Source organism: Neodiprion virginianus, chromosome 4 (assembly GCF_021901495.1).
Source record: "Neodiprion virginianus isolate iyNeoVirg1 chromosome 4, iyNeoVirg1.1, whole genome shotgun sequence".
Classification (NCBI taxonomy): domain Eukaryota; kingdom Metazoa; phylum Arthropoda; class Insecta; order Hymenoptera; family Diprionidae; genus Neodiprion; species Neodiprion virginianus.
The window spans coordinates 36265367-36284424 of record NC_060880.1 but is presented as its reverse complement, the minus strand read 5'-3'; the positions used below and the strand labels follow the sequence as shown (position 1 = coordinate 36284424).

The 19058-nt window shown below is 40.4% G+C and overlaps 2 protein-coding genes across 2 annotated transcripts; both read right to left on the bottom strand.

The window, feature by feature from the left end:
• Nucleotides 1–6029: 6029 nt before the first annotated feature.
• Nucleotides 6030–13017, bottom strand: LOC124302450 (sodium-coupled monocarboxylate transporter 1-like). The gene is made up of 12 exons (XM_046758645.1): nucleotides 12086–13017; nucleotides 10913–10964; nucleotides 10762–10829; nucleotides 10471–10625; nucleotides 9855–9995; nucleotides 9657–9765; nucleotides 9374–9483; nucleotides 8783–8969; nucleotides 8610–8696; nucleotides 8431–8519; nucleotides 8210–8329; nucleotides 6030–7841 (listed from the first exon to the last, which is right to left on the bottom strand). Exons 1-12 carry the CDS (start codon nucleotides 12551–12553, stop codon nucleotides 7595–7597), a joined length of 1833 nt encoding a protein of 610 aa, XP_046614601.1. The 5' UTR covers nucleotides 12554–13017; the 3' UTR covers nucleotides 6030–7594.
• A 1390-nt stretch (nucleotides 13018–14407) lies between these two features.
• On the bottom strand, nucleotides 14408–17320 carry LOC124302897 (uncharacterized). Its single transcript, XM_046759466.1, has 9 exons — nucleotides 17214–17320; nucleotides 16987–17092; nucleotides 16776–16870; nucleotides 16596–16715; nucleotides 16095–16412; nucleotides 15780–15943; nucleotides 15358–15516; nucleotides 14751–14915; nucleotides 14408–14650 (listed from the first exon to the last, which is right to left on the bottom strand). The coding sequence occupies exons 1-9, from the start codon at nucleotides 17318–17320 to the stop codon at nucleotides 14496–14498; spliced, it is 1389 nt and encodes a 462-aa protein (XP_046615422.1). The 3' UTR covers nucleotides 14408–14495.
• Between the last annotated feature and the right edge of the window lie 1738 nt (nucleotides 17321–19058).

The window sequence follows — 19058 nt, the reverse complement described above, 5'->3', positions numbered from 1 at the left end:
GTCCGGGAAACGCTGAAGAGGAGAAGCGTGCCGGAGGAAGCACTTTCTATTATGCTCTCCTCGTTGTCGGATTCATCACTCAGACAATATGACAGCCGTCTAAAAAAGTGGTGGTCATTTTGCCATGGAGAGGGCATAGATCCGTACAAATGTGACACATCACAAATAATAAGATTTTTGTCTGCCGAATTTGAGAAGGGTGCTTCTTATGGCACACTGAACAGAGAAGACGCCAGAGTACGGAGACTTTTCAAGGGCATCGCGAATCTCAGACTGACGAAGTCCAAATACGAATCAACGTGGGACCCACAACTTGTTTTAAACCACGTTGCGCAATGGGGACCGAACGAAGAAATGTCCTTAGAAAGACTTACCCTCAAGCTGGTTACATTGTTGGCACTAGTCACAGCGCAGCGTATGCAGACACTCGCGTCATCGATGTTCGGAATATAGAAAAATAAACGGGGTTGATCGAAATTAAAATTCCGGCGCGGTTAAAGACTTCGAAAATAAACAGAGCACAGCCAGTTTTGAGCATCCCTTTTTACATCGAGAATAAATGGATTTGCGCAGCATCGGTGCTGGAAACGTACTTAAATGAGACGAAAAATTTACGAGGAAAGGAAACTCGACTGTTTGTAGCTCTGAAAAAAATCACACAAGGGGGTATCGAACCAGACATTGAGCAGATGGATAAAAAAGACCCTCATGGAAAGCGGGATAGATACAGACGTATTTGATGCTTACAGCACTCGTCATGCATCGACTTCGTCCGGGAAAAAGAGTGGGGAAAATATAGACGCGATTAGAAAAGCCGCCGACTGGACAGAACGTTCGGGGACCTTCGCTAGGTTCTACGACCGCCGTATTGTAGGGTGTAAAGGCATGTTTGCGAAAGCGATTTTGGATAGAAGCATTGTATAACACGTTTGAAAAATAAATATATAAGGATACCGAATTTCTGAGTCATGGAATATCTGCCGTAACGAACTTTAAATAACTACATTCCGATCTTGAGGAAGAGGCGCAAAATACAATTATAGGATCAAACGAACTTACCTGTAAGTGAAGTTCGATCTTAATTTTATGTAGCGCCTCTTTCGAAGAGATCAGTCCCACCCAACAGGTTTTCCCGTTTTTTCTAATTATATATTAGAAACCCTGAGGGTTACGGCAGCACTTTGAAGAAATGAGTTGCGTACCGGAATATACATGGAATAGGACCGGAACAAAAAACTTGAACTATAAAGATTGTGGCGACATCGGTGCATAGTAGGGGCACTTCATTCTGATCTTGAGCAAGAGGCGCAAAATACAATTAAGATCGAACTTCACTTACAGGTAAGTTCGTTTGATCCTATAATTAAAGTACAAACTTCAGGTTTCTGGTTAACGTCAATCATTGTCGCCTGTGTAGCGATGTGAAATTTTCACTTTTTCCTTGGATCTGTAAATGTACAATCGGGAGAAAAATCAGAGGATAGAAAAAAACAGAAAAAAAAAAAAAAAATAAGGGAATGACAGGTCGCAACTCTAGGAAATCGCTTTGTGAAAAAGCGTAAATACTTAAAAACGATATGAAATAGATTTAAAAAATTTGATGCTGCCTCCCGGCGATTTGAACAGGGGCTATTCCGCGTCAACCGGATCAGTCATCTTTCAGATATTTTTTTAATTTGGCATGTGGATTGTGTGGGGGGAGTTAGATTTTTGTGCCAAAGCGCGAATCTCATAATGCAAAATTCAATTTTTTATTAACAATAACAAATTAGACTCCCATTTTTTTCAAAAATTCATAACTTTGGCAAAAAATTAGATACACTGTATTTTTTTTTCAAATTACGCGGAAAGCTCCATAGAATTTAAAAAAAAAAAATATGAAATGGTAAAAAAACGTTGTTATCAATTGTTTATTTAACAATTAATTTTTCAAAGATTTTTAAAACAGTGACTGAGAGAATCAAAAAATTTTTTTATGATTCTGACATGTTCCTTGAACTATACTACAACCTGTGAATTAATTCCAGAGGGGTCTTTTTCTTCGTTTTCGAGTAAAAAATCATTAAAGGTGTCGATGCGCACGAAATTGCGGCGCGCCGAGTCTCTACGTAATGGCGGGCGGCCAGTTGCCGTCCACTGCTACCCCGCGGTGGCGTCGCAGCGTTATTTTAGTCATTTTCACGATGTAGGACATGATTGAAGAATCTGAAAAAAATACTGTACCTTCACAAGGCCTGCTCAAAGCGATAAGTGAAGTTTCAAGAATGTGTTTTTATTTTAAAATAAGTGGCAAGTTATGTAATTATTATCATTTATGTGCACTCTCATGGTGTGTAATCGTTATTTCGAATCTCTGTAATAAAAAAACGGTGAAAAACACATTCTTGAAACTTCACTTATCGCTTTGAGCAGGCCTTGTGAAGGTTCAGTATTTTTTTCAGATTCTTCAATCATGTCCTACATCGTGAAAATGACTCTAAAATAACGCTGCGACGCCACCGCGGGGTAGCGGTGGACGGCAACCGGCCGCCCGCCATTACGTAGAGACTCGGCGCGCCGCAATTTCACGCGCATCGACACCTTTAATGATTTTTTACTCAAAAACGAAGAAAAACACCCCTCTGGAATTAATTCACAGGTTGTAGTACAGTTCAAGGAACATGTCAGAATTTAAAAAAAATTTTTTGATCGCCTCAGTCACTGTTTTAAAAATCTTCGAAAAATTAATTGTTAAATAAACAATTGATAACAAGTTTTTTTCACCATTTCGTATTTTTTTTTAAATTCTATGGAGCTTTCCGCGTAATTTGAAAAAAAATATATTGTATCTAATTTTTTGCCAAAGTTGTGAATTTTTGAAAAAAATGGGAGTCTAATTTGTTATTGTTAATAAAAAATCGAATTTTGCATTATGAGATTGGCGCTTTGGCACAAAAATCTAACTCCCCCTACACAATCCACATGTCAAATTAAAAAAATATCTGAGAGATGACTGATCCGGTTGACGCGGAATAGCCCATAGTTGTGTTGACAGAAAAGGTACTTGTAACTGTAGGTATCGGAAATTTTTCTCCATGAAAATTATGGAAGTAGTAATATTTCTGAAAAATCAATACACGCATACGAATCAAGTACATTTTTGCGAAAACTTTTAGAATACTTGTGCACAAGATTGAACATATTTCTGAAGGAATACCTGTCCCGGCTATTATGCCTGAATTTTTTACATTATATTGTACGGACTAACGTCATTTTAAAATGACTATACTTAGGATAGAAATAATTTGAGAAAATTCAACGTGTTCAAAAAGTTTTCAATCTTAGGCACGACCGTACAACGCCTGTGTCGTAGTCAAAGTTAATTATAGGTATACACTTGCAGCTATCGAACTGTAATCAATTAATGGCACCATTGAAAATTCAACGTTCCCATAGAGGGCGAGAAAAGAATTAATTGAGGGAAATGTGAATTCAAGAATAAGACGAAACAAGTGTTTCAGTTTTGATTTACATCAACATGATTTAGTAATAAAAGTCGTCCAAAGATTTGTATGGTAAGTATATTTACGTCATTAATAACACAGTATAACATTGAAATAACATTATATTGAAGTTGGAATATAGATGTAAAATTTTTTTTTTTCTCTGTAGAGAAAAACGTTGAGTCTAGTTTCTAAGAAATGGTAAGTAAATGGGTTCATCCATTCATTTTCGGTCAAAAAGTGTGCGGTTACATCATAGATTTCGCCGTCGATTTTTCAACTGAAAGTAGTCCTCGAAAAACGGATTTCCTGAAAAATGCGCTTTCATGGATAAAAATCGTATAGCTCTGGTGTTTTTTTTTTACCGATTTAAAATTTTCTTAGCAATTTGGAAATAACATTGAAAGATGAAGAAAATCAGTCCATTCCAAAGAAAATTGGACCGGAGTTCCGGAAACAGTGATGCATTGAAAGTAATGGCCTTCGAGCCTTATAAAAATTATAAATCGAAAACGAAGAGGTCGGTAGAGCTGAAAATTTCAGGAAATTCGTTTTTTGAAGAATACTTTTAGTAAAAATATCGACGGCAAAATTGTTGACAGTAGTGTGCACATTTTGATTGAAAAATAATGGATGTATATATATTGGGGTGCTTCGTTTGAGACAACTATTTTTTTTTTCGCTCCATTCACGGAATATCACTTCAAACATCCAAAAAAAAATTCTCATCAAAGATGAGCTCTTAATTTTAATTCTAAGTACTCGCTAAATGAATTTTAAATTTCCTTATTCAGGTAATAGGTGGAAATTATAGAAGAATCTTTGCTCTTTAAAAGCACCTATAGCCAATGTATGTTTTATGAACCGCCTCGCCAATAAAAAATCTTAAAGCCGATTTTTTCTCTAATATCATGGTTTTTTTCATTTTTCTCGTAAGCAACTAACTTCGCAGTAAAATTGCGTAGGACTTCTTTCTAGGGAATTCAATTTCCTAAAAAAGGTCACTTGATATTCATTTAGCGAGTACTTAGAATTAAAATCAAGAGCTAATCTTTGGTGAGAATTATTTTTTGGATGTTTAGAGTGATATTCCGGGAATGGAGCGAAAAAAAAGATAGTCGTCTCAAACGAAACACCGTAATATATATGAGGTATTCCATGCCAACTGAGAGGTCATTTTCCCTGAACCCCGCCAATTTGCTTCATTATTTTTTATATGATTCTACAACCTAAAAAAAGTACTCACCATTTTTTTCAGATTTTTCGTCCCAACCATTCTTTTTTTAAAAATGTTACAAACCCCTGTATGGTCCTAAAAAAAAAACGCAATTTTTTTTTTCTGCAAAAATTCACATAATTTCTGGGTCCCAAAACAAACATTTTGAGCCATAGTTCAGAGTGGAGAATTGATTTTTTGTATTTTTTAAGTGTGTTTTTAGAGGCATAAATTTTCTTATTTTGTATGTATACAAAACATTTGTTATGTTTGTAACATTTTTTAAAAAAGAATGGTTGGAAAGAGAAATCTGAAAAAAACGGTGAGTGCTTTTTTTTAGGTTGTAGAATCATATAAATAATAATGAAGCAAATTGGCGGGGGTCAGGGAAAATGACCTCTCAGTTGGCATGGAATACCTCATATATATTATTAATTCTGATACATTGGGTTGAAATGTAATTATCTGTTTAATTGTAAGGAGATTAATTCATAGAGAATATAACATCTTGAAATGCTTCGTGCAATTTACTGATATTCAATGGTTGATTACTATTACTTGGAAGATTTTGGTTTTTAGTTGTAGTTTGATTACAGCTTGCAATTTTACACGGTTTTACGTCTCATAATAAAACATATCACATATAAGCGCGCTAAATAATCAATTTAGCACAAATTCTATATACTCATACTTATCAACATTGGTTTTTGTATGTGAGATTTCGAGCTTCTGCCTAATTTTCATTTGTTGAAATTTCGAAGGATCACGATGACTTCAACCATCTATCCAAAACATATTTCGACTGGTTTTGGGTACATTAGTTGAATTTGGTGATTTGTTTATTTATGCAGATATCTTGTATTTTCGATCAGTCAGATTTTTGTATTTCACAGTATTTTATGATTGTCAGTTTTGTGGCGCTAGTTGGCTAATGCTTTACGGTAAATTATTGTGCAAGTAAGTATTTCAGTGTTGCATACGTCAGGCTTGAGGACAAGCATTTAAATATTAAATTTATTCACACGGTGAGAGAAAATATCTCATCATTTACTCTGGTTAACATTCATCCGTCAAACCAAAATCAACATCTGTGTTTCCTTCAATCAGATTGATTTATCATTCTAGCAATTAGAACTTAATTTATCGCCGTTCATGACAGGATTTCTTTACTTTTTTATTATTATTTGTTTTCTTTGACATTTTCGCGAATCATGTACAACCACGTATGCATAACTCAGTTCATTGAGCTACGGCTGGCTGTCTCATTGTACGGACCAAATAAACATTATCTGTAGGTAACTAAAAAAATTTAAGTAAAAGCATCGTGCACGTACTATATTAATATATATTATATACGACATACATGTAGTCGTAATTGTACACGTAATAGGAAAATTCGTTTAACTTAAATAATTAATTTCCAACACAAATATTATTGTCAAAGAGAGAGAGAGAAAAACCCGCTTACATGTATGACTTTCCGAAGCTTGTGAGAGATTGACTTACAGTACAAAGGTATATAATAAGAAAGTGGCTATGACCTATGTTCATCGGTAACAAAATTAGCTAAATTTACTACAATTCTAAATCGTAAGAAATAAAGTGAGAAGAAAAAAAGAAAAGACTCACAAAAAAAAAAAAAAAAAAAGACAAAATACAAAAAAAGAAAAGAACAATTAACTTAGTATTAATGTATTTTCAAGTGTAGCCTCGTAACGACCGGAGAGAAGAATTAAAACAGGCTGGAATGCCATTTGCTTAAATATAAAAAAAAATTTAAAAAGCATGTATGTTCCAGGGTTAGTGTTTTGTGAAGAAATTTTTTTTTCTATAATGCCACTTACAGCTTTTCTAATTCTTCTCTTGAATTCGAATGCATTTTCCGGTGAATTTATTCTACGTGGCCGCATATTAGTATATTACTTTTGTGCTGACCAATAAATCTAATATAATGTAGCTTTTAAAAAATTAACCCTTAAAATAAAAATGCTATAGTAATTTAATTATTGAAGTAATTATACATAGCTACAATTACGTGCATACCAACAGTGGAAACACAATTTATTTATGCTCAGCTCATCCTTATGGAGATAACCCATCATATTTTTATTTAGCAAAACAAATGTACCTTGAAAATAGCAGCTGTGTGAAAAACAAGCTCAGCTTTAGATCGACTAAAGTGACTTGACTTCACTATAAATAAATTAATTGAAAGTAATCATAACACCGCGAATGCCTGCAGTGCACGTAATTCGTGTTAAATTTAAGTTTAATTCAGTATTAATATGTTAAAAATTAGATTGCCTATAATTTATAAATGTTATTTGTATGTTCTGATCTAATTCACATTGATTTCGAATATCGAGAATAAAATATGATATATTATGTATGAAATCACCGTCGCTTCGAATCCTTCGGATCGCCGGCAAATCAATATTACAGGCACTGCAAACATCATTTCTGGCAGTGCCTGGTTTCGCAGACGTCTACAGTTTAGCTATAAATTTACGACCCAACGATTACTGTCAAGTAGTGCCGATAAGAATTCCATGCCTTCGCAAATAAAACATATAGATGGGCTCTCATCGAGATTCATCCATTGTTCCCACGTACTAAGAAAAACTGCGCCAGAAATACTCCTTGAATCACCGAAATAAAATATAACTGCGGCACGGCAGTACGCGTCACAATATTAGCGGAACCTGACCCACAGTAAATATTGCAGAATCAACCGAAAAATAGTGCTATCTTGTGCTACCGTTGCAATATCTAAAATTACAGTCAACCTTACGGGCGTGGGTAGAAAATTTTACTGCAAACCGAGAAATTTAGTTCTAGCAATAATCAGGGAGCCAGGTATGTAGCAATACAGTACCGTACCATCTGCAATGTAACTTCAATGTTTTGCCGGGACCTCCTCAGCAGACTGACTAGTGCTGATCATGCGATGCATATTTTCCTCATCAACGTTGTGTGTACGAGCTTTCAGGTATCGCCTGACGAACGGAGCGACTAGCAACGGGTCCAGTTTCTTTGTGTCTTGAGAAGACACAATACTCACCAACAAACCGACGCTCATCGAGACGAGCGCACCCGCCAACGTGTACCAGAGGTAACTCAGACGATACAGCGCCCATGGCTCTCTGAAACAATTGGGTTAAATCGAAAGTGCGTCGACAGCGAGTCCGCGAAACATGGTCTCGACTTTGAGGGTCGAACCGATTTCCTTAATCCGTTTGCCACACTTTCCGTGCTCTGACTGTACAACCCCCGTCATGGAGGACAGTGAAGAGACCAAAGAGCGTCGCCGCATGCCCGGAATGAATAAGTAAATAATAAAGTTTCAAATTTGAAATCTGAATTTCCAAGCAGCCGTGGCAGCTGCGCGCCGGTTCAGGTCTGCATCCAACAGTCGACTGCATTGTGAACTCAGAGATCGGGAGTGGGTGGCTCCTACGATTATGTAATAAGCCCGTATACGAGGAGGAAAGAACCGGCGAATCTCACTTACGAGACAATGACTTCGTCTGTTCCATTCAAGACGGCGTTCGGTGGTGAGAACAAAAGCAGGTTCTCCACTTTTGGGAAGGTGTAGGTGCAGCCCTCCGTGCTTACGGGCTTCTCATCGAACCTGAAACGAGCGAACGTGAAGCCTTGGTAGCGCATGAACTCGGGCGTTAATTAATTTCCTACGTCCACTCGCACGTACACGCGTGCACGCGAAATACACACCTCAAATGACCGGACGAAATGGCAGCCTGTGCCGTGATGCTCAGCCACGCCATTACACCCAGACCAGAGGCACCGCCGATCAAAGCTCCCTTCGAAAATCCAATAATCACACTAATTAGGTCATTCGGATTACATCTATTGTGCCATATGGCAGTTGACAAGAGATCAAACTTATCTACCATTGAATTTATCCACGGAAAGAGGATACCCATTGTGAAGATTCCTAGAGACGGTCCGTTAGTAATCGAGCCCAGGCTCATGGACAACTGTGTAATCGAAAACGATTTTAACGAGGTACACCGTGAATCCTTTTTCGGATTGAGCAGAAGTTATCGAATCTGTTACCACTTACCTGAAGAACGTGGGTGCCCATTCTTTCAACGACGAACACAAGTCCGGCACAAAGAGTTCCAAGAGTAACAACGGTCAATTTCATCAGAAGGTCAGCGACTTTAGGACTGAACGCATTCTTCCGAAATGGTTTTATGAAATCCTCTATCACCACGGCGGCCATCGAATTCAGACCCGTCGACAGTGAGCTAAAAATATCAATGATGATGGCGGACTGACACAAATATACATACATATGTTACTTTTGATGACTGAGTGATCGGAACTATCGTTGAACGGTATCATCTTCGATATTTTTATTTCTGTTCTAGAAGTTGACCAGTCATTCGAAATACAAATATTGTCGAGTGTTGATTCGGCTTGTAATGGTGATATTATCATGTCAAGTTTGGAAGACTTTCAATAAACGACTCGATGTCGACTTTACGACAACCGCTTTCCCTGAGAGGCAGAGGCTTAGGGACACCAACTTTTATGTGCATTCGACTTTGAAAGACTGTAGTAGACATTCGCGACAAGACAGCGAGTTGCGAAGAACGATAGATTACGCGTCAAAGAATATTTCCCATCGTTGAGGATCTTTTCAACTAACCTGAGAGCAGCGCTGAATACTCCGGCGACAAATAAGCCAGGTAGTCCAGGATAATCGCCGAGGATATCCATCACCAATAAGGGAAGCAGCTGATCTTTGGCTCGAGCGAGCTGTATGGGGCGAGATACATTGTTATACGATATTATTCCGGACGGATCACGGCCAGACACCGTGTTCTGATCTCGCGAAGATCAAAGCCGGGAGGGCAGGGTTTCTTTGCTCTTGGAATTGATCGGTCTGAGACTCGTTTTAATTCCAGCTTACGCAGTTAATTGCACCTCACCTTTGTTGTGAGAGGATCGCATTCGTGGTAAGTGGCGTAGATGAGCATGCCGGCGTAGCCACAGGCACCTACCAGACTGAGGGCGCCAAAGATGAAGATCCAGACAGCCCTGAGGGAGTTTATTTTAATTTAACTCTCCGAATCACTTTCGTTAATTAAAACGTCTTCAAAGGGTTTAGTGGGAGATCACCTTCCTACCGTTTTGCTGCGACGAGCGTTGGCAGCGAGAGATAACGCTGGATCATGTTCTGATTTACGGCGGACGTCTGGAGCCAGTGACCAAAGCCGCCAAAAATCAATGCCCAAATCGTGTGTCTGGTGAGGGGGTTCCAGTCCGTGCTAATTGGGTGCGAAGGTCGTTAGAACGTTCGGTGAGTGAAAGTTTAAAAAACAAAAAACTTGGTATCGTTTACATATTGTTTATCCACAAGGTAATAAGCTACGAGCTATAAATATACTCCAGCTGTGCCTGTGTACACGTCACGAGTGACCGAAAGAATTGTTGAATTGCACCGTTGATGGGTCATAATTTGGACCACTGACCCTGCTAGCATTTGGAGGTCAATGTACTTAAGTTCAAACGTGTTTATCCATTACAGACAAGGGATTCGATCGAAGGCTGAGACCAGCTGCCACCGCTAGAGTATTTGCAATTTTAATTTGACAGACTCGATTTTCTTGTACATTTAATTGTGGTGGGAGTAGATTTTAATACATGTTTCTTTTATTGCAGGTGGATGGGGCCGCTCCGATTTTGGTAGCGTTTCGTCTACCTTGTGCTTGAATGGACGGGCATATTACCGCTCGTACTTACTCTGGTAACTCGAGTCTTCCGGACTCCAAGTTCCTCTGGATTACCACTTCCATGCCGCCCAGATTTAGGGTACCCTTGACGATGACCAGCAGTATTGCGCCAAACATAACGACGGTCTGAATGACGTCTGTCCAAACAACGGCTTTGAGACCACCCTGCGCAATAGGATGGAAGAGTATTAATAGATTAACAAGTTGGACAGATCATGAGGCGTTCACAATTGAGAGGAACAAGACTGCAGCATAATTGGACGGTACTACTTATGAAATAAATCTTGCTCAATATGCTTACCACGCAAGTGTAAAAGATGCAGACGATACACACGAAGGGCGTAATGACGTGAACGTTTATTCCGGTAACTGAAAAATGAAGAGAAGTGGTACTCAGGTCACTTTGTAAGAATTCAGTTTTAATCGTTATTTGATTCGAACGTAATTTTTACCTTGATTGAAAGCCAGTGCTGGAACGTAGATCACTATGGGTAACCAGGTTATCTGCAAGTGAAGAGGAAAGATAAATCCTGGCGCATAAAATGGACGGGTGAATCACTCCTAGTTTTAGCTAGTGGTTCTTTCCCTCTTTCATTTGCTTCTGGAGATAATTGAATCCACGGATATGAGAAAGGACGACAAGGACATTCAGAATGCGATGCAGTATGTACAATTTGAAACTTGGCGTTATCGGTAATTATTGTATTTATCAGCTGTTTTATAACTTTCGTCCACGTCTTTGGGATTTTAGACGAAATTGGTTTAGACGAAGGCTCACAGAGTACACCCAGTATTGTAGATCATTTTTACGAAAGATTCAGGCATGAAACATAGCTTGCGCGATATGTGTTGACAGCAATAATTTTACCGCGCGTAGTTTGCGAGACGTGATAGGCACGCTTAAGAATTCGCAAGTGGGCGGCCGGTCATGATACCCTTGATTCGTGACAGTTATCGCGTCTACACATGAATTATTATAATTAGTAAGGCGAGTCGTGACCAATTTCCCAGGAGCTTCCTGTGGGCTCACGTTTCAGCTGCGCTGCCGAAGAACCGAGTAATTGCACTCGTACGTTCTCATTAGTTGGGCGTTCGACTTTTTAAGAGAAAAAACGGAAATTCCGGAGACAAAGTAACTATCAACGCAAGAAATCTAAGCTTCGTCTAAGACAATACATAAATGACACGTTAAACTGGGCACTTGTTTTCATTCACACAACGCAATTGTTAAATTTTGTTTCCTAATATTCGTTACCATTCATATCCAGTGGTTAGTCGAGTGGCAAATTACACAATAACTACTTGATGATAAATTTTATTGCCGATTTATACACCTTAGGGTGATTTTAAGCAAAACTTGGTCTTTTCACTGAGGGCAAAAATTTTCATGATCGAATGCTACATGGAAGTCCAGAACTGTAATCGTTAGAATTGGAAATATTAACACTATTGCAACAGTGTTTGGCAATTATGGTAGTAAAAGTTAAAAATGCGATTCAATACTGGTGAAACTATCATTGCATCTTGTATAAGCTTTTGAGTATGTGCAATAATTGAAGCGTAACATTCCTGAGCAAGTCTAAATCGAGTGAAAATATTGTATACTTTATTTTTATTCAACTTACGATTCCAATAGTGAATAAAACCGACCCGAAGAGTCTGGTCTTCTTGTCGAAACGTCTTTCAAGGTACTCGTAGGTGCTGGTCAGTTTGAGGTCGTGAAAAACTGGTAGGTAAACGGTGGTCATTACGATACCCATGAGGACGACGCCGCCGCCAACAAAGAGGTAAGTAACACCGTAAACGTAGACCTCGGTGGGGGTTCCGAGGAGTGAAATGCCGGATATAAAACTGGCTATCAAGCTGAGGCTGACCGGAAATGTGCTCATATTCCTCCCACCGACAAGGTACTCGTCTTCGCCCGATGACTTTTTGATGAATCCGAAATAGACCCCGACGGCACCGCACGAGACCAGCATCGTGATGAATATCGCATAGTCGGGAAACCCAAAGTTTTGCATGGACCGACTCATCTCCTGAACAGTCGGCATTAAATCTGACAATAGCTCGTTGGCCAAGCCCTCGGATGCCATTACGGAGAGATGATTTTATTTCAGCGAAAAAAGTTTCTCCCTTGCAAAAAATGCTCGTCCGTCCGAATGAGAGGAACCTTCGACTTTCCTCACCAACCGTAATTTATAAGTACCAAATCTAATCTGGATAATTATCTCGATTAATTCGCACCAATTAAACTCGTCACCTTATTCCACAACGAACTTTACCATAAATCAACAAAAGAAACCCCGAGAATGGAGTCGAAATTATTTCGCGTTTGGATGTCGAAAATAGCCTGGTCAATTGGTGAACGAATGTTTGTGCACACTGTTCGTTAGGGTAAAAAAGGCAAAAAGTATCACGCGTGATTCGAGCAGACTTGAGTATCTTCGGAAGTAAGAAGCTCGACCTCTTCAGAGCTTTTCGCAAAGAGCAGATCGCGTCCGTCCTGCAGTACTGAGGAGACGAAAGAACTGCGACTGTCCACTTTCGCGTTTGGATAGACTTGTCTCTGTTTTGCGTGAGCGGGCAAGATACCCGAGCTATTATAATAACTATAACGATGTCGGTACGCATTGTATGATCATGACAATTTTCTGGTTAAATGGGCAATGGGGATAAGTGACGGGGGTGGGGAGGTCCTGCAGGCCTGTAAGCCGGCCGTTGCGGAGTATTCCTTAAGTGAATAATGCGACCTAAATATAAACGTTTGGATTTATTAGCGTAATTACACTTCGCTGTTCGAACGGCTAACCAGACGTACGGCCAAAGGATCAAAATATATGCCTTACAGTATCCTACCTTTGATGCGGACACCAAACAGCTGATTCCTACTGTCGTCGAACCATAATATCGCCTCGTTTCTTCTGCATGTTTCCGGCTGATGGAACTTCCCGGATGATTGAGGGGATGTCGGACCTCCGTCGAATGCGGCAAATCGCATTTTATAATTTTTACCATTTTTGAGTAATTATGTATTTTGTAAACATTGGCAATTGATAAGGCTTATGATTACGCTTGTCGGTGGACTGAGAAGAGTTTGGAAAATTGATGATAAGATACAAAAAATATTCGATTCAGTTGCAGTAGCGTACATAAAATTGAGCGAATACCAGCTGTAATTTACTTGAGTGATTCCATCAATTTTTCCAAATTTTCTTAGCCTATCCATAAGCACAATCTTAAATTCTATCCTATTCCAAAGTTTGAAGAGATTTCATCATTTAGGTAGTGAAAGAATTGTGAAATACGATTTGTCGCACTTTACGGAGGCTCGGATTCCTCTTAACACCGGTGGAAAGGTCCTGGAGTTTCTTTTTATAGCTCCTGTTTGGTGTTGAATGGAAACAAGAAAAAAAAAATCATTCAGGACCGTTGATTATTGAGACGATACATAACGAACCACGTTATTCAAACACTTGAAAAGTCATTTCTCGATTCGGTAGAAAGTTTGTTAATTATGTTACGGTCATTAGGTGTATTTTAGCTGGTCCAATTTTTACTCGATAATTATTATCAGCCTTGCGCTTCGCCTTCCTCTCGACCCATCGAAAATCTTGTACACCGAGTGAACAGCTCATAATTAGTCTAAACTTTGGCAAAAGTTTGATATAAAGTTTTCTCATCAAACCACGGGTACAAAATTAAAAACAAATCGCAAAGGGAGAGAACGTGAGTGAGAGATGGAAGAAAAATAATGCCCATGAGTGTTAGGCAGAACCGAGTGGGGGACTTTGTTTTGTATAACTTTAGCTTGAAAAATTAAAAGATAATTGAAGTGGAGTTTCGCTTCTCTAATTAAAGCAACTTGTAAGGCCGTGCGGGCAGGTACAAATGATTATTTGTAGATGAAGGTGTGGAATTGAAAGAATGAATGAAGAATCGATAAACATTTTATTGAACATAAACGTCACCCTACATAAATACGGACGCTGTTACATGGGAGGAGGTTCATTGCCGTTTAATCCAGTGCTTTTCATTTTAACACGGATAAAAGCTCACTTCGAACTTGACGTTCATTTCCTTGAACGTGTCTCTGAAGCAGTTTATCAAACCGTCTATATCGCTCTTCCATTCTTCGCGACCTCTTTGATCAGCTATTGGATATTGAAGCTGAAAGCTGAGGTAATTAACCTCTGTAACAACATATAAGCGTTTTTTTTTTGTCAGTAAAAGTATATTAGAATTGATTATTTGTTTTTGTTTTCTGTAAACGGTTATAACAATGCTACATACTGCACTCTTCGTCCCGAATTTGGCCACACATCGCACAGAGAGTTTCTATCCTGCGAATTTCACCAACGAATTCGAACACCCTTAATTTTGGTACAAGGGGAAACAGCTTTTTCAACTCGGTATCGAAAATCTCACGATGATGCCACAGCTGTAGGTAAATGTAAACTGAAAATAAATTAGGGACATCATTTTAATGACGTGTAATTACACGCTTATAACGATGCGACGAAACCCAATGATTCAACACCCAAGCGAATGGTGAATATCTGATTATTCCTGAAATATGTGAAACCAAATTTAAAATCTAGAAACTGATCCAGTCTGGAGTATCGACAGAATTCGTTGATCGTCTGAACGGAGTTCATGCAACTCGTACCGTTAGCCAGTAGGTGGCAGCAGTAAAACCTCTGACTTTTGTGAGAGGATGTAACGTGCTTTCATCGTTAGTGGGAGAAACAACGATTTTTCTGCCTTTAGTTATCGCAACTGAGAAGCAAGATATTTTTCTTTTTATAAATGAAATTCCGGTTTTTTTTTCATTATCGAATCCAATTGATACAATTTTCATAAACCGCAATGTTCATACTTGACATAGTCATCAATTTACCCAAAGTCTTCGGGTACCACGTCCAGATCATTTTCATGGTACAGCCGAGGTACCAAGGTTGGCGGAATTGCAAGTCGATGTCGGTTGACATCACGAATGAGTGTACCGGAGTGTGTTTCGTGAGAAACTTTCTGTGCTTCTCATGTTCCGGAATACCAACTGAAAGGTTGATCTATCATCAGATAATAATGGTGCGATTGGATCGTTCTATCAGTTACTCACTATTGCGTCAACTTTAGGGTAAAAACACCGATGAAGTTGCATCCCAATTTGCTCGAAATGCTTTAAACATTTTTCTTTTTCATTCACCGATGAGTTTATTCTTGCGTCGTAAAGTATTTGGTGACTTTATTGTCTCAAGATCCGGACTTAGACTAAAGTTCATTACAACTGGCGAATGTGACCTAATTACAGAACCTTACCGAAAACAAACTGAACTTTCAGGCATGGCGCCCAAAGTTTCGCCTCCATCCAAGCAAGGTCAGGGATAGCATAGCCGCCAACACCGTCGCCAGGATCAGTTATTTTCGGAATTTCCTCCGGCAGGCAGAGCAGCTGAAGCCAGTGCCAGTGAAGCCCGATTTTCCTGTATTTGTTGTTGTTTTTTTTTTTTTTTTTTTAACCAGAAGACGTTACTTCGTCACCAATGCAGTTGCCATTTGTGAAAGGAAAAAAAGAAAAAAAAAAAAAAAAAACTTTGTCCCCGACCACTTTCGGCAGAGCCGTGGGATAATCACTTGGAAAAAGCGATGAGCAGGTCTCCATCGGGCGTTGCCAGGTACGCGTAGTTCATAGATAAGGTGGTGAGCGCGTCCAGGCAACCGATGGCCGTGAACCAGTCCTGTTTTCTGGGCACCCTGTCCTTGTAGAGGCCAGAACCCGCCAGGTGACCCGTATCCACCAGCAGCGGTCCTTCAGTGCGCTTGAAAGCTCGCCAGCAGTAAAAATGCGTCACGGTTTTTCGCGAATTGAAGAGTGCGGTCACCAGGCGAAGGCCTTCTTTTCGTGACAATCCCAAACCGTCGATGCAGAATGACTCTATTCTCCTTTGCTGGCTGGTCGGAGAAACTTTGGGTGTGTAAATACAATCGAGAGGTAGAGTTGGGAAAACTTTTTGGCTTTCGACAGCGTGGAAAGCCTAGAAGCTGAACATAAGGAGCAAGTGATCTGAACACAATATGCACCGAAAAGACTTGATTGAAAGAACAGACAGCAAATTTGCGATGTTAATGGATTACCTAACGTATTTTTCCAGCCCATCGACGAGGCTTTTCCGACCAAGGTAATCGAAGGTGTTCAGTCTGAACAACCGATCGGATAGAATGACTTCCTTGGAGGATTTACCCCTGTTGATCATCCTGCGGAGAAGTGTTGTTTGTCAGAAGAATCATAGAACGATGTAAGGCAGGCACCTGTACCTGAACAACGCGTAGAGAATCGTCTTGTTAAGTTCCTGTTGATAAAACGGCTCATGTCTCGCTGAGGCTTCGTAAAGATGCCAATAAAAACGGGCCTGAAATTCGAACGTTTCCGCTCTTACATGTCAACGAATGTACGATTGAACCATCCGCGGTAAAATTTTCGGTTAAAACTCGCGAATGGTGGTGAAGAAATCTCCATCGCGAATACCTCCCTCGTTTGCAGGGGAATATCGGGAAGGGGCTTTGGAAACGTGACTTTTTCGCAGTGCTGAAGCATCTCCCAGTGTCGTCTTGGCTCGTCCGCGTGCCAGCTCCTGCGCTTCGAGAAGTGCTGGGTGAATGATAATCCTGTTTCCACGGTGTGAAAGCCGCGATAGCGAGTGTCGCAGGAGAGTAGATAGGTATGCGTAGTGGTTATGAAGGGCCAACACTGACCTGGGAAAGTGTTTGATCATGTTGTCTGCGTCCCACTCAACTGGTACCGGATGTGTAACGCGTTCCAAGGGTTCGGTGCACGTGCAGCACGCGGTGGAAGCGTCCATTCCCAACGTTTTACGAGCCGGCGTCGATGGGGTTCAGGATCTGTGAAACGGGCCCGGAGTTTGCGAAAAATTCGCGAACCGAAGACCGAGAGAGGACATTTTTCTCGGCGATGGAAATCTAAGACGTGAAGTCGGGCGTTATGAGGACTTCTCTTGCAGACGCTCGTTTATCACTCGATCAAAACTCGACTCGCTGCGCGATAAAACGGCGGTTCGTCGCCCACTTGTACCGGGCCTTAAGTGCGGGTCCCAGAAATCTCGGGATTGTATGGTATAAAAAGGCTTATCGTTATACACATGTCGGGTTATCAGGCTCCGGGAATTCTCGGGCTTCCACAAAGCGCCGGGAAGGTATTGACGCCCGCCTCCTGAGACCCGAAGCCAGGGGTTGTTTCGTACCAAATTTTACCCTCCTCACAAAATACTTGAGTAATTAAGTGTCGGATGAATATTGTACGAAATTCCAAGAGCGCCGTCGTTACCGTGACAGCGTCGAAAACACGTCGTTGGTATTTCCACCGTTTACACAGTCTCGTTTATTACACACCGCCTTGCGGCCTCGACACAAACTCGCCTCGATCTAAGTTCTCAATCTCGTCTCTGTTTCAATCAATTAAAACTTACCGGGTGGAGTATTTGTCGCCTCGGGTTTTCAGCCCCCATTCCGTCACTCCTGGGCCCGCTAATTTTGACCCACTTTAATTCCGACCAGAAGAACGGTTGGAAATACGATGGAAAGAAAGAGAGAGAGAGAGAGAGGCGGAGGGGAGAGGGGAAAGCCCTTCGGACGGTTCATTATTTCTCTCGGGTTTCATTTTTACGAGGCGTTCGGCCAATTTGTGTTACAAATTCGTGCGTCGCTCGTCCCTTCGTCACAGGGCCCGCGAGCAGGTCTGAGGGACGTCAGAGAGCTTATGTTAATAAATCTGGCCGGTGAGCGGCTGACAATACCGATGATGCATTGAGATTGGGCCCTCCCGGCCCACGGTCCCCTGTGTGAATGGGCATCAGGCCCACGGACACGCGTGTTCTCGGGACGCTGCGGACGGCCGGAGGAGAGCTGACCGTTGTGGGTGCGGTCCCAATTATCCACAGTGGCTCTCAAAAAGGAAGACAGGGAGAGAAAAAAGAGAAGATAAATAAAGAATTAGGAGGAAGGCTCCCGCCGTGGGTGGGGCAGCCCTGACTCGGCTTGACGAGGCGTCAAAAGACTCGTTATTATTTTTATTATTATTCCAGGATCCTTTTTCCCGTTCTACCTCGTCAATGATTATAAAAAATTCAATTTTCCTGCCGTTTCGTGATTCTTGATCACCGTGTATATCCTTACGAAGTTGGAATACGTGTAAAGTTGCCAGCAAATAAGCAATTAGATGAATCTTCACACACACCATAACCCGATTCATTGAATCGTGAAACTTGAAATTACTTTCCGTCATCAGAAAGAACGAAAATTTTAATAAAATCAGCACGACGTTGGTTGAAACAATCCTCGCAGTAGATATTCAACCGACTTAAACTTTTCAAACAAAGTGTGTTGAATCCGAATCGAGTTTGATTTTAAATCTATTACAGTAACTCAAGTTTTGAGATTAGTCTGAACAAAAAAACTCACTCAGAAGTTGGAAGTTTTCAAATAAATCATGCATCATGTTGACACGCCAAAGTTTCAATCCGGAAGAAATTCTTCAAGTTTTCCCGATCGACTCGGTTTTCGTCGCCGTGTTCGAGAAGAAGA

Coding starts and splice junctions, on each gene's coding strand:
- LOC124302450 (XM_046758645.1), bottom strand. CDS start 12,553: ATGGCATCCGAGGGCTTGGCCAACGAGCTATTGTCAGATTTAATGCCG. Junction 10,626..10,761: donor GCATCTTTTACACTTGCGTG/GTAAGCATATTG, acceptor CCTATTGCGCAG/GGTGGTCTCAAAGCCGTTGT. Junction 7,842..8,209: donor ACAGACGAAGTCATTGTCTC/GTAAGTGAGATT, acceptor CAATTGTTTCAG/AGAGCCATGGGCGCTGTATC.
- LOC124302897 (XM_046759466.1), bottom strand. CDS start 17,320: ATGGACGCTTCCACCGCGTGCTGCACGTGCACCGAACCCTTGGAACGC. Junction 16,871..16,986: donor TTCCCCTGCAAACGAGGGAG/GTATTCGCGATG, acceptor TTCGAATTTCAG/GCCCGTTTTTATTGGCATCT. Junction 15,517..15,779: donor GAAAGTTCAGTTTGTTTTCG/GTAAGGTTCTGT, acceptor TCAACCTTTCAG/TTGGTATTCCGGAACATGAG.